The sequence below is a fragment of the Pituophis catenifer genome, unplaced genomic scaffold (assembly GCF_029215685.1).
Source record: "Pituophis catenifer annectens isolate HBS135680 unplaced genomic scaffold, rPitCat1.0.hap2 SCAF_14, whole genome shotgun sequence".
Lineage (NCBI taxonomy): Eukaryota > Metazoa > Chordata > Lepidosauria > Squamata > Colubridae > Pituophis > Pituophis catenifer.
The window spans coordinates 11,604,493-11,617,611 of record NW_027256894.1 but is presented as its reverse complement, the minus strand read 5'-3'; the positions used below and the strand labels follow the sequence as shown (position 1 = coordinate 11,617,611).

The 13,119-nt window shown below is 42.3% G+C and overlaps 1 protein-coding gene across 2 annotated transcripts in view; it reads right to left on the bottom strand.

Moving 5' to 3' along the window:
* AGBL1 (AGBL carboxypeptidase 1) overlaps positions 1-13,119 on the bottom strand; it is a 680,934-nt gene that overhangs the window by 491,027 nt on the left and 176,788 nt on the right. For both annotated transcript variants that reach the window (XR_011601025.1, XM_070953407.1), the window contains exon 18: positions 10,864-11,044. Coding sequence is in view for 1 of the 2 variants with exons in the window: in XM_070953407.1 (XP_070809508.1) it covers positions 10,864-11,044 (181 nt within the window). In the remaining variant the exon portion in view is untranslated. The remainder of the gene's footprint in view (positions 1-10,863; positions 11,045-13,119) is intronic.

Genomic DNA, 13,119 nt, shown 5'->3' with positions numbered 1-13,119 from the left:
CATGCCACCCCTGTATGGTGGGTAAATCCCATTCTTAAAACCCCATTTCTCTGTCCTACCTCTATGACTAACCAGGAAAGCTCTAGTGTAGAACACGACACTTCGAAGTAAGGCAACTGGGGGTGGGGGGAATCCCTCTTAAATCAAGAAAGATGTTGGGACAAGTAAGCAGAAGTGGCGTCAATAGCATAACTGAATGGAAGGCGGAAAGATTTATAGGGGCCTGAATGTATGAGATGCAAAATCATCCTGCTCATTAATAAGTCAGATCCGAAAGGAGATACTTCAAATAATCACCTTGTTCAAAATTGTCCTAGCTGGCGTTTTTATGAGCTTTCAAAAGAAAGGAGACAACATTAATTTATACTAGCATCTCCAAGGCAGTTAGTTGAAGAGAGGTGTGACCTGAAATAATCTAATGCATACGGAGCAGAAGTAAGCGGGAATGGTTCAGGGTTTTTCCATAAATATTTACATATAATAGGGAAGAACATTTATGGCAATTTGTTGGCACAGCTTCCAAAACAAGTGTTAATCTATTTATTTATATTGCATTCCTTCCCTCAGCCCCAGGAATGTCATTACGTAGACAAGCCTCTTTGGCTATCAGATATTGGAGTGTCATCTCTTAATGACATCAGCATCAGCATAAGGACATCAAAAATGTAACCAAGAGGGATAAAGGCATTCAACGGGAAAGTGTTCAATAAAATCTACAGATGTGCCCCGCCCCAATGAGCCACCAAAGAGAGAGAATTCAATATTCCCAGCCCCATTTATAGAAAAATGGGAGTGAAGAGGGTGAGGTCATTATCAGCAAATGGATGAAAATTCAAAGATTTGCAAAATTATGAAGAACAGCATTTGATATCTCAAAAGGACATTGATGAGCGAGCTTAGTGGACAAAGAATTATGACCGGGTTATGGAGAACAGAAAATATGGAAAAAATAGAACAATGGAAAATAAAATCGTATGGTTGGAAAGGATCTCGGAGGTCTTCTAGTCAAGGCAAGGAACCCTATATCATGTTGGTCAAATGGTTGTACCGTCTAGTTTGAAAATATTGTGATAAAGTAACCACAACTCCTGGAGACCAGCCATTCCACTGATTTATTGTTCTCACTGTCAGGAAATTTATCCTTACTTTCTTTTGAATAAGCTTCCACCCATTACTTCTTGTCCTGACCCCTGGCACTTTGGAGAATAAGTTAGTCCCCTTTTCTCTATAACAACCTCTCAAGAACTGGAAGGCATTTATCATTAAAGGAGGTCTAGGTTCAAGGGTGAAATCCAGCAGGTTCTGACAGGTTCTGGAGAACCAGTAGTGGAAATTTTGAGTAGTTCGGAGAACCGGCAAATACCACCTTTGGCTGATCCCAGAGTGGGGTGGGAATGGAGATTTTGCAATATCTTTCCCCCAGGAGTGGGGTGGGAATGGGGATTTTGCAGTATCCTTCCCCTTCCACGCCCACCAAGCCACACCTACAGAACCGGTAGTAAAAAAAAATGAATTTTTTCACCACTGTCTAGGTTACAACCTATCTGAAAAGATTATGAACTGGACAGGATAGATAGATATATAGATGGATGGATGGATGGATGGATGGATGGATGGATGGATGGATAGATAGATAGATAGATAGATAGATAGATAGATAGAATTCTTTATTTATTGGTTCGATTTATATGCCGCCCTTCTCCGGAGACTCAGGGCGGCTTACAATGCATTAAGCAATAGCCTTCATACTTTTGTATATACCTGCTTAGTAGGGCTTTCGCCCCCCCCAAGCGGTGTTCTTTTTATACAAAGTCAGCTTATTGCCCCCACAGTCCTACCTCGAAAGGATGGAAGGCTGAGTCAACCTTGAGCTTGGTGAGATTTGAACTTGCAGTAATTGCAGGCAGCTGGTGCTACTTAACAGCACTTTAGTCTGCTGCGCCACCAAGGCTCTGTGGCCAAGTGTGATTGGACACACAAGGAATTCGTCTTTGGTGCATATGCTCTCAGTGTACATAAAAAGACATTCGTCAAGAATCATAAGGTACAACACTTAATGATAGTCATAGGGTACAAATAAGCAATCGAATCATACTAGGAAACAATCAAAACTTACAGAAAATGTTCTTCATCCCTCAAAGAACCTTTTCTTTCCAAAAGTTCCAAAGAAATAGCAAGAAAGGTCAGTTAAGCCAATCTTACCGACCCTTCTCCATACTTCTGTAACTGGCTATTTTAATTATGTGCAACGATACAGAAAAGCAAAAAAAAAAAAAAAAACCACTGACATTCTCTGAAAAGAGTCAAATATGGTTCATACTTGATTGAGGAATTATCTGGTACATACAAGACTGTAGGATAGACTGGGAAGTGGTGGTGGTGGGGAGAATATCCTGGAAACACCAAGAAATTACTTCTGTATCATGTCAAGGAAACTGCATGAATGTGTCCATGAAAGACACTAAGAGCCAAGCCTGCCTGAAGGCAATTTTGCTTCAATTTTCAGGGGTCTTTGTAAAGTACTTGAGCATGAAAAAGACTGATTTAATAACCAACTCAGGGTATTAACCATTATTTAATTCTACTGAAGCCAGAGATGCATTTCCTTCTTGTCATTAAGGCAGCGGCCCAGAATGAAAGATGTGATGGAGGAGAAAGGTATGATCGATGCTTTGGAGAAATATGAAAGTTTCAAAGCTCCCATCACTCCTTTGCTCCTTCAAAGAGTCGTGAAATTGGAGAAAGCACTGCTCAAAATCTCTTTTCCCCATTTCCTCTCTTTGCTCTCAATAAACTCCAAGGCTACCATGATAACCAGCAAATCAAGAAGAACATGAAAAGAAACCGTGACCACAGCAGCATCTATTCAGCACGTCTTCTCCATGAGAGCTTGGAAAAGTCCAGACTGATCCCAAATCCTCCCTTCAAAACTTGTTGCTTCAAAACAGCAAGAGAGGGGAAAAAAATAGCCCATAAAGAAATTTCTCATCTAGTACAGCAGTCGGTGTTTACCATGGCCAACAAATGCACAACAAAGTCCACAAGTCTCCCAGAGCTGCTCCCACTGCTCTGAAGATGGCCTTCAGAGCAGTGGTGAAATCTGAACTGGTTTGTTACCGGTTCGCTGGCCGCACATGCGTGGTGCACACCAAATGCATGCTGTGTGCGCTAGCATGCATGTTCCACGCCAACTGCACCCTGTGTGCGCATATGCAGTGTGCACCAAATGCACCCTGTGCACACGCATGCGCAGTACATGCCAAACGCGTGCTTCGCATGGAAAAAGGAGGCTTGGGAAGGTAAGTAGAACAGCGAGGGGAGGAAACAGCTGTGCCGCGTGATTTAGATTTGCTAGAAAGCAGGATTTCCTGCCTTCTAGCGATTTTAAATCCCGCGGCACAGCTGATTGTCGGAAATACCGGTTTGGAGGAACCGGTAGCTTTTTTTATCACTACCAGTTTGCCCGAACCGGTGTGAACCGGTAGCATTTCACCATTGCTTCAGAGGCAATGATGCTGCCATGGAGAAGAGTCACCAATCCCCATGGTTAACATGAATTTTTCCAACCATTTTTTTGAAGCCAACCAAGCTGGTAGCCAACACCACACTGTCAACAATAAATGACATCTAACATAACAACCTCTCCAGGGCCACAAACACAATTTCTAATGTTCATCTTGGGAGGGAAATGATAATAGCCTACATTACCAATTACTGGATTCTAAGTGAAACATCATACATTGGTGGACATTTTCCACCAAAGAGTTAACATTAATCTTTTTTTTTCAGATGGAATCATAGTTTTAAAATTAATAATTAATTACCATCCCCGATCAGGATTCAAAACTAAAGATCAGCTGTTGATCACCATATTACTGTTCTCATTGTCGAGTCTATGGACTGAAATCTAAATCGCTAGAGATGTAGTTATTTGAGGGCTTAGAAGATTAAGCAAAATAAAGGGATCAACTTTAACGGTAAGTGCTGGTATGGGGACCCGTTTTCGAAAAAAGTTTTTTATTTTTATTTCTTATACACATATTGTAAATGTACATTCTCTTATCCATAATTGATCATATATATACACATTTTTTTCTAACGAAAGCATAAAAATAAGACATTCCAATTACATTTGGAATGTAATTACCCTCTCTTTTCCCTCTTTTCACAACAAACCTTCTTCTCCTTCTTCTTTCTTTCCCCTCCCTCCCTCCTCTCCTCTTCTACTTTCTTCCTCCTCCTCTCCACTCCTCCCCTACTTCCCCTTCCTCTCCCCCACTCCTCCCCTTTTTTCCCCCTTTCTCACCTTCTCTCCTACTCTTGAGGGGACCTATTTTCAAGAGGTGAGCTTTGGAAGTTGCCCAGAGGACTGAAAAAAACAATGAGAACCACTGCAGCATTTCAATCTTCCAGAAGGTTTCCTCTAAGCTAAACCACCACGGGACAGAATAAATGCATCTGGGAAATCTACATCTTGTCTAAAGCAATAAAGATCCCCTTTGAGATGAATTCAATTCCCGGAGACTTTGTAGACCTCTTTGTGTCACATGTGATTTTTCCATTTCCATTCTACCTTAAAGTGCTGAGATTTTTATGGTGGCCTTCCCTCCATATTTACATGCCATTCAAAATAACAATTTTTTAAAAAAGATAAGGAGACAAAAAAGACCCAAACACTTCCTCTTCAGCCCTCGATACCCAGATAAGCAGGATGTCAGCACTTCAACCTGCATTTACTCTAGTGCTGACATAAGAAGGAGAAGAGGGGGCAGCTGGCAAGAGGACGCTTGTCTTCTCACCTACTTATTTTCCCTGAAGATAATATCCCCTAGGAGATGAGATGGGAGGGGGGACATTCCTGGGAGCTTAAGTAGTAGATATGGGGAGAGTGATTTGGAAGAGGGCCAACGAGATGCAGAGAATTGGGGAACAGAAAGGGAAGGTTTGGGTTCAGGAAGTCAGAGTTGCCTACACTACGATCGGCGGCAGGTTGTCGTGCTTAATAAAATGAAAGATTTCTTCAAAGACTGTCTGTTTGGAAATGCAATTTATTTTATTTGAGACGACATCGAAACCTGACACAGGGATTAATACCAGATCAACAATCAAGAAGAAAACAATACCCTAATAAAGGAACTATCAAAGGCAAACCACATCTCCATCAACACTGGCAGGGCAAACTACTGTATATAAACAAGGCATAAACTCCATACTTCCTATCATTGATGAGGTTACCTAGTCAGGTAAAGAAATGTCTGCAAGAAAGCAACCAAACTCAGAGACCACCAAGGATCCTACAGTTCAACTCTGAGTTAGAGATATTCTCTTCTATTGGTCTTCCATCCACTTATTAACCAAGCCCTACTAAATTTAGCATTTTGCAATCAACCAGAATTGGCTAGGTCCGTGATGGCGAACCTATGGCATGTGTGCCACAGTGGCACGCATAGCCATATCGATGGGCATGCGAGCTCAGCTCCAGTCCGCATGCACATGCTAACCAGCTGATTTTCAGGCCTTCTGGGCCCATCAGAAGTAGAGAAACAGGCTGTTTCCTGCCTCCGGAGGGCCTCAAGGAGTGGTGGGTAAGGCCTGTTTTTCTCTCTCCTCAGGCTCCAGAGTCTTCCTAGGAGTCTGGGGAGAGCAAAAAACGGGCCTTCTGGTTCCACTAGAAGTTGGCAAACAGGCCGTTTTTGGTCTCTGGAGGGCATTTGGGGGGGTGGGAAAGGCCGTTTTCGCCCTCCCCAGGTTCCTAGAAAGGCTCTGGAGCCTGGGGAGAACAAAAAATGGGCCTTCGGGTCCCACCGGGCCGTCACATGCGGGGGCGGGGCGCATAGAATTATCGGTGTGGGCACGCGCACCCTTCCCCCACTCCTGGCACACGATGGCAAAAAGGTTAGCCATCACTGGGCTAGGTTCTGCCAACTTGTGAGTCTTCAGAAGTTCTAAAATCTCCCTGAATTCAGTAGGACTTTTCTTTTTTAAGTGTGTGTCAAGATTGCTCAGGAAAGGCACTCTGCCATATCACAGCATGTCATTTTACACAATGCAAAGTTTTATTTAAAAAAAAAAAACTTTTAATTGCAGATAACCAATTAGAGGGTAATCTCTTTTTTTAACTTACATTTTAGTAAAAAGAAGGAAAAACTCAATCATTATCTTGCTTTAAATTCAGTGTAGGACCGTTCCAGAGTAAATGTTTGACAGCACATCAAGGGAGAAGTTTTTGACATTGATCCTAGATAAAAGAATGTGGGTGTTGCAGAAGCTTTTTTAGCCTGTGGAAATCAGAAAGATTATGCTGCTTTATGCGTATTTACTCACATGCACTTTCCCATGACTTTAAAGAAGCTTTATCTCAAATAAAACTTCAGCCTTAATAAAGTAGCCTGATTTAAGGAACGTAGCTAATATTTTTTCTTTAAAAAAAACATTGTTATCTCAACTAGCTATTATTCAAGATTTCTTCCCTTATAATAACCATCTTTAACACCGAGGTCATTATGTAAAGAATCAACCTTTCCTGACTCAGGCAATGAATTTTAAGATAATTTACCAAACCACTAACGATTATATTTTCCCAGGTTAATCAGTCAATACAAAGCACTGTCTTCATTAAATACATTAAATAACACGTGCACTGCCACTCTGACTGAATTGCTGTAACATTTATGTTAATTTGCCAAATAACTGATTAATTGGTTAAAAGGTAGGCAATTAATTTACCATAAAATGGATTAATCAGTGAACAGTCTTTATACAGTAAATGCAAGCTTGGAGAACCCTCGAATGGATAAGTGGTGCCTATTCCTGGATTCCAACCATACACGACCATTATAAGATAAAGGCTCTGTAAAAGGGACTGATTTTTTGAATGCCAGTGAATTGCATCAAATTATTATTATTATTATTATTATTATTATTATTATTATTATTATTATTATTATTATTATAAAGGTTTTTTTTTATTTTTTAGACAAATAAACATTTTATAGATCAGTCATTCCTTCCATGTGACATTTCGGTGTTGTCTCCAAAAGTTCTCCTTTTTGATGTTTCTTCTATCTTCATTCTCGCCAAATCCATTACAACAATTCATCACTAACACAATATTCTAATGGTAGCAATTTTATACATAACTATTAATTTACTTATTTGTATCTCTTTTCTAACCAATGGTAAAATTGATTCCATATCTTAAAGTATTCTGAATCCTCTCTTTCTTTAATCACCAAAGTTAATCTATTCATTTCTGCACAATCTAAATTTTTTAAAATTACTTCTCCTTCCAAAGGTATTTTCTCTGCTTTCCAATTTTGTGCATAAACAATCCTTGCAGCTGTTATTACATGTATAATCAAATAGATATTTTCTTTACTAATTTTTTCTGGGGAATTGCATCAAATTATGATGATTGATCGCACAGTCAGCCAGATGTTTAGACCAGACTTGGCATTTTCATCCACCTAGCGAGTCCTTCCCAAGGTCCTGGGATAGGCAGATATTGAGGGTGGAGGTTTGTTCTCTGGGCTTGTGGGTTGGTTTCTCAACATTTCATTACCAGGTTAGGTAACATCTTCAGTGGACTTTAGGGGGATGTCAGTGTCGATGTTCTTCTGCTTATAAGGGCTTCATGTGGTCAGTAGGTCTTGTGATGGGGAGGTCACATCAAGTGAGGATCACGTCAAATGAGAGACTTGTGATGGGTCTGGTGAAGGGTCAGGTATGGGTCATGTCAAGTGGGGGTGTCTTGTGATGGGGAGGTCACATCAGGTGAGGGTCACATCAAATGAGAGACTTGTGATGGGTCTTGTGATGGGTCAGGTGTGGGCCACGTCAAGTGGGGGTCTCGTGATGGGGAGGTCATGTCAGGTGAGGGTCATTGGGAAGTGAAGTGCTGGTTGGGGGGATTGCGTGAGTTGGTTAAGGGTCGGTGCTGTCACTGGTTGGCTGTGCGGTTGATTTGAATTTTGAGGGGTTCGTAGGCTGGTTGTAGGTCTATTGATGGAATTTCTTGTGGAGTGCCAGGCGTTGATAAACGGATGTGAGTGACAGGTGGTAGCATGGCTGATGATTCCTGTATTGCTCCCATCGAATTGGTGCTGTTTGGTGTGACACCGAAGAGTAGCGGGTAGAGATTAGGGATTGTGGTGTTTGACTGCCAGCTGCTGTTCACAGATTTTGGTTTTTAATTGATGTGATGTCAATAGGTAGATATTTCCAGAGATAGAAAAGCAGATATCCACTCATTAGGAGATCTGGCAAAAGCATGCCGAGTCACCCACCCTTGTTTCCTTGAAGGTGAGCATGGGTATCACCAAGAGCTAAGTGTTATTCATATACTGTACCAGAGCAAATCCAAGGGAAAGCAACCGTCTGAAATAAAATTCCTTTCTTGGGTTCCCTAACAGGTCGTTATACACCCATTCACAGATTTCCATTTCCTATTTCCTACTGGTGTCAGCATTACATGCACAATTCTCAGTGGACTGTAGTTGGGGGGGAGGCATCTTAATAGCCTCATTATAACTCAATCCTCTTGGCAATCACCTCTCAAGCATCCTATTAGAAGAAGTGATTTGTGATGCCCAGTCAGCCTGCACATCTCTGCACATCATTCCCACTAACAGCAGGCAGCTCTTTCCCTGAGCATGTGCTTTCTCTTTCTCTTTCTCTTTCCCTCTCTCTCTCTCTCTCTTTCTCTCCCTCCCTCCCTCTCTCTCTCTCCATGTTATATTGCCTCATCTCATCCCTTCTCACTTGTGATCTCATGAATTGGTTCCCCTTCTCTACATCGCACATTTTTAAAATTTATTTATTTATTTTCATGTGTGGAAAATAGAATAGAATAGAATAGAATAGAATAGAATAGAATAGAATAGAATAGAATAGAATAGAATAGAATAGAATAGAATAGAATAGAATTCTTTATTGGCCAAGTGTGATTGGACACACAAGGAATTTGTCTTTGGTGCATATGTTCTCGGTATACATAAAAAGAAAAGATACATTCGTCAAGAATCATAAGGTACAACACTTAATAGTCATAGGGAAACAGTCAATATAAATCTTAAGAATACCAGCAACAAGGTTACAGTCATACAGTCGTAAGTGGGAGGAGATGGGTAATAGGAACGATGAGAAGACTAATAGTAATGCAGACTTAATAACTAGTTTGACAGTGTTGGACTATCTCTTTCAAAGACATCCCTTGTCAAACCCCTATCGGGATGTTGCCATTCTTCAAGGGAAGGGGGGACCCCAGATACATTATTTAGTTTATTATTTTCTTCCCTATATCCTTCACAGCTTGTACCCTATTGACTTATAACCTTTATCCTGGCGCCTAGACACCCTGAGATTTTCTCACCTTTTGAGGAATGTAAGGGGAGGGAGGGCCATGTGGGTTGAATCACTTCGAAAGCCAGCAGAGGATGACCCTGAGAAAGTTCCCTTATCAAGTTCTCAGGAGGGCCATTACAATAATATCTCCACACCTGTGGATTGGCTGAATCCACATTGAACTGAAGGGAGGGGTTTCTAATTCCTTTATCCTAACTGTATTGCCTGAGGGAATTCAGAGTCTGTTTTTCTCTTGTCTTGCTATCACTCCAGTTCAATAAAAGGTTCCTTTTGAAATGCAAAAGTTTCAAGGGTCTTTACTTTCTTGAACGAGGAGAAGAGGCCGGACCTTATATCAGAGGTGGGTTTCAGCAGGTTCTGACCAGTTCTGGAGAACCAGTAGCAGAAATTTTGAGTAGTTTGGAGAACTACTGGCTGGCCCTGCCCCCATCTATTCTCTGCCTCTGAAGTCCCAGCTGATTGGGAGGAAATGGATATTTTACAGTATCGTTCCCCTGCCACGCCTACCAAGCCATGCCCACCAAGCCATGCCACACCCACCAAGCCACACCCATAGAACCAGTAGTAAAAAAAAATTTGAAACCCACCACTGCCTTATATCCCCATTCATATGAAACCAAATAGGTAACATCCTGGTTTTCTTAGCCAGATATCATCTCAATATTAGAAACCCTATGAGATTCTCGAGGTATTGCTATCTACCTTTTGATAGATCCCACTCTAATGCTCAATTGATGAGTGTTGAAATTGGAATTCGCAGTTTAAAGTAGCAACATTAGCCATACTCCAATAGCGCACCAAACCATATTTTCCTAAGAGTCATTATTATTGCATTGCACTCATGTAGGGAGCACTGGGTTGAAAGGATTAGTTGGTGACATCACTGTTGCCCAGGAGACATCCATTGGGAGGGGGGGTCCTTTCATGTCCCTGGCAGAAGCTGGAGCAAAGGACAGGAGCTCACCCTCCCCCACAGCAGCACTCAGATCTCAAATGTGGGTGTCAGGCCTGGAAGCCATCTTTTTCATTGGGCCTTCAGGCCTGCCACATTTACTACTGTGGGAAACTGGGAGGGGGGATTCTATGGAGCCAGGGTGATGTATAGTCATAATAACATTCCTTTCTCAGAAAGTCAAGGCCATCTTGCCCTGCATCTGGACAGCTGGAACTGGGAGGCATCTCCAGTTGGGAGGGTGCTTGGATTGGACCATGTGATCGACATGTGGGTGTTGGGCAGGGACTTGGATTTTCTTTTGGGTGAGGAAAACCTGGAAGCTTTCAGATTCGGATTTTCTCAGATGTGCCAATATGACCTCTAATAAAATGGAACTTTGAGCAACTTCTGGCCTCAGAGTTTTCTTTCGTTGGGGGTGTTACTTGTAAGCCTGACATTGGGATTGCTAACCTCCAATCCAGCGTCTTAACCACATGAGCCACGAGGCTCCCTAAATCATTACCGTAGTAGAAAACTACAATAAATATTGAAATAAAATAACTCACTGGCCATTGATGACTCCATCTGGATTCAGCATGGGAATAATCTTGAAGATGAAGCATTGCCGCAGGAGATCAGCAAGTGGATCATTACTGAGCAGGAACTCCAGAGTCCCCTTCATAACCCAACTGGAATTGCTCTCACCAGGGTGAACCCGTGCCGTCAGTACGACATAAGGACGGTCACCTAAAGAAAGAAAACATACTTGTTATGCCAATAGAAGAGGATATTTGTAACGCATGGGGTCCTTGGGGTTGTCTGAGCTTGGCTGTTGTCTTGCAGACATTTTATTACCCTACTAGGTAACATCATCAGTCCCAAAAGGGAGTTGGGTTTCCTCTTTGTTTATATACAAGTGGTTTGCCCTGTCATACTCTGTGTATTTTTTCCCCTCTGCTTATCTAGTATAATGCTAATAGCAGTATCTTAAGTACATGCTTGCTTTGTTTTTCTAATTTTGTAAAAACAAAAATAAGACAATAAGTAGCAATAATTCAAATTGAAAGCACAATGTAATACACCATGAAAAAAAAAGGCACAGAAGGCTTTATGTAAGTGTCTGTCAAGAAATGCGCATTAAAAAGCCTCAATTGCTTGTGTTGCTCACTGGTTCTGAGAGCCAGAACAAACTGATGTGCTCAGGATATCAGGGGTTTCCCAGATGTTTTTTACTTTGTGTCACAAGGTCCTTTGGTCGATACTCAATTCAGTGGCCTCCAATACCCCAGAGGGCCCACTCCACCCTCCCTGGCCTTTAGCCAACTCCCACACTAACAGACCTTTGGGTAGTGGTCCCAGTTTGTTATCCCAAAAGGTGTTTTTTCAAGAGGCAACTGGTCTTTCTTGTTTTTCCTTGAAGACGTTTCGCTTCTCATCCAAGAAGCTTCTTCAGCTCTGACTGGATGGTGGGGAATGGAAGGATTTATACTCCTTGCAGACAGCTGGTCAAGGAGTATAAATCCTTCTATTCCCCACCATCCACTCAGAGTGAAGAAGCTTCTTGGATGAGAAACGAAACGTCTTCAAAGAAAATCCAGAAAGCCCAGGTGTCTTTTGAAAAAGCACCTTTGGAACAACCATGACCTAGATGATTGAGAATCTCCATAGACACTCCCAGTTTGTTATCACATCCCCTCATAGGTCTACTGCTACTCCTTACTATCATGAGTAAACTAAACAGTTCTGCTTAACTTCAGTTTACTTCCAGTTCCTATATAAAATAAGCAAAACCCACAGTCCTTCTCACTCCCAGAATCCTTCGATACAGGGGTGGGCCTCAAAAATTTTAGCAAGGGGTTCTCTGCCCAGTTGCTGGGTGGGTGTGGCCTAGTCAGTCTCCTGCACCACAGTGGGAGGGGCATTTTTGTCCTCCCTGGGCTCCGGAGATGTTCCTTGAGCCTCCAGGAGGGCAAAAACAGCCTCCCCAGGCTCCGGAGGCCCTCTGGAGGCCAGAAACGGGCCCCCTTCCCGAACTTCCAGTAGGCCCGTTTTTCGCCCTCCCTGAACCTCCGTGCACACCCTGCACTTACCTGCCTCAAAAACGGGCCACGTGGGGACTCCTGGGCGGGGAGAGGTGGGCGGGGCCAGCCAGGAGTGGGATTTGGGGGTTCTCCGTACTGCACAGAATCTTAGCTAGAGGTTCTCCCGAACCCGTGCAAACTCCCAGCAGCCCCACCCCTGCTTCAATGCCAACTGCTCTACCACAATCACACCACACACAACCACTGTGCTGAAGAGCTTTTATAGCTGCCCTTTCATATCAGCTGGACTGGCTGGGGGAGTGATCTTAAAAGGTAGGGCACCTTCAATCCAGGTGCTGGTTAATATGAGGCATTCTGCTCTTTCCCACTTTCCCTTTTATTTGCAACTATGCCAAGTAAGTCTTTTGTTTTGTCTTATCATGACTGCTCTTATATGGACTGGAAATAATGATTGTGACTTGGTCTTTCTTACATGTAGAAACAGGTCCTTCTTCTACCTGGTACCCTTCAAAGTCATTGCTATACAATGCTCAACCAATCTAGTCATCCCTAACATGACTGAGAATGTTGACGTCTAATTTATCCAGATATCATCAATGTGAGAAATTCATCCTTTTGGATAAGAATGAACAAATATCAATTCCTCCTACAGGGCAGAATGACATTTTTGAATGTTCATCATTTTCCCCCCTCCTTAAACTTCGCAAAAAGAAAAGTAACTGCAAGTTTTAAAGGAATGGGTCCATCTTTCAAGAAATGCAATCTCTGAAGCAGAGTTGA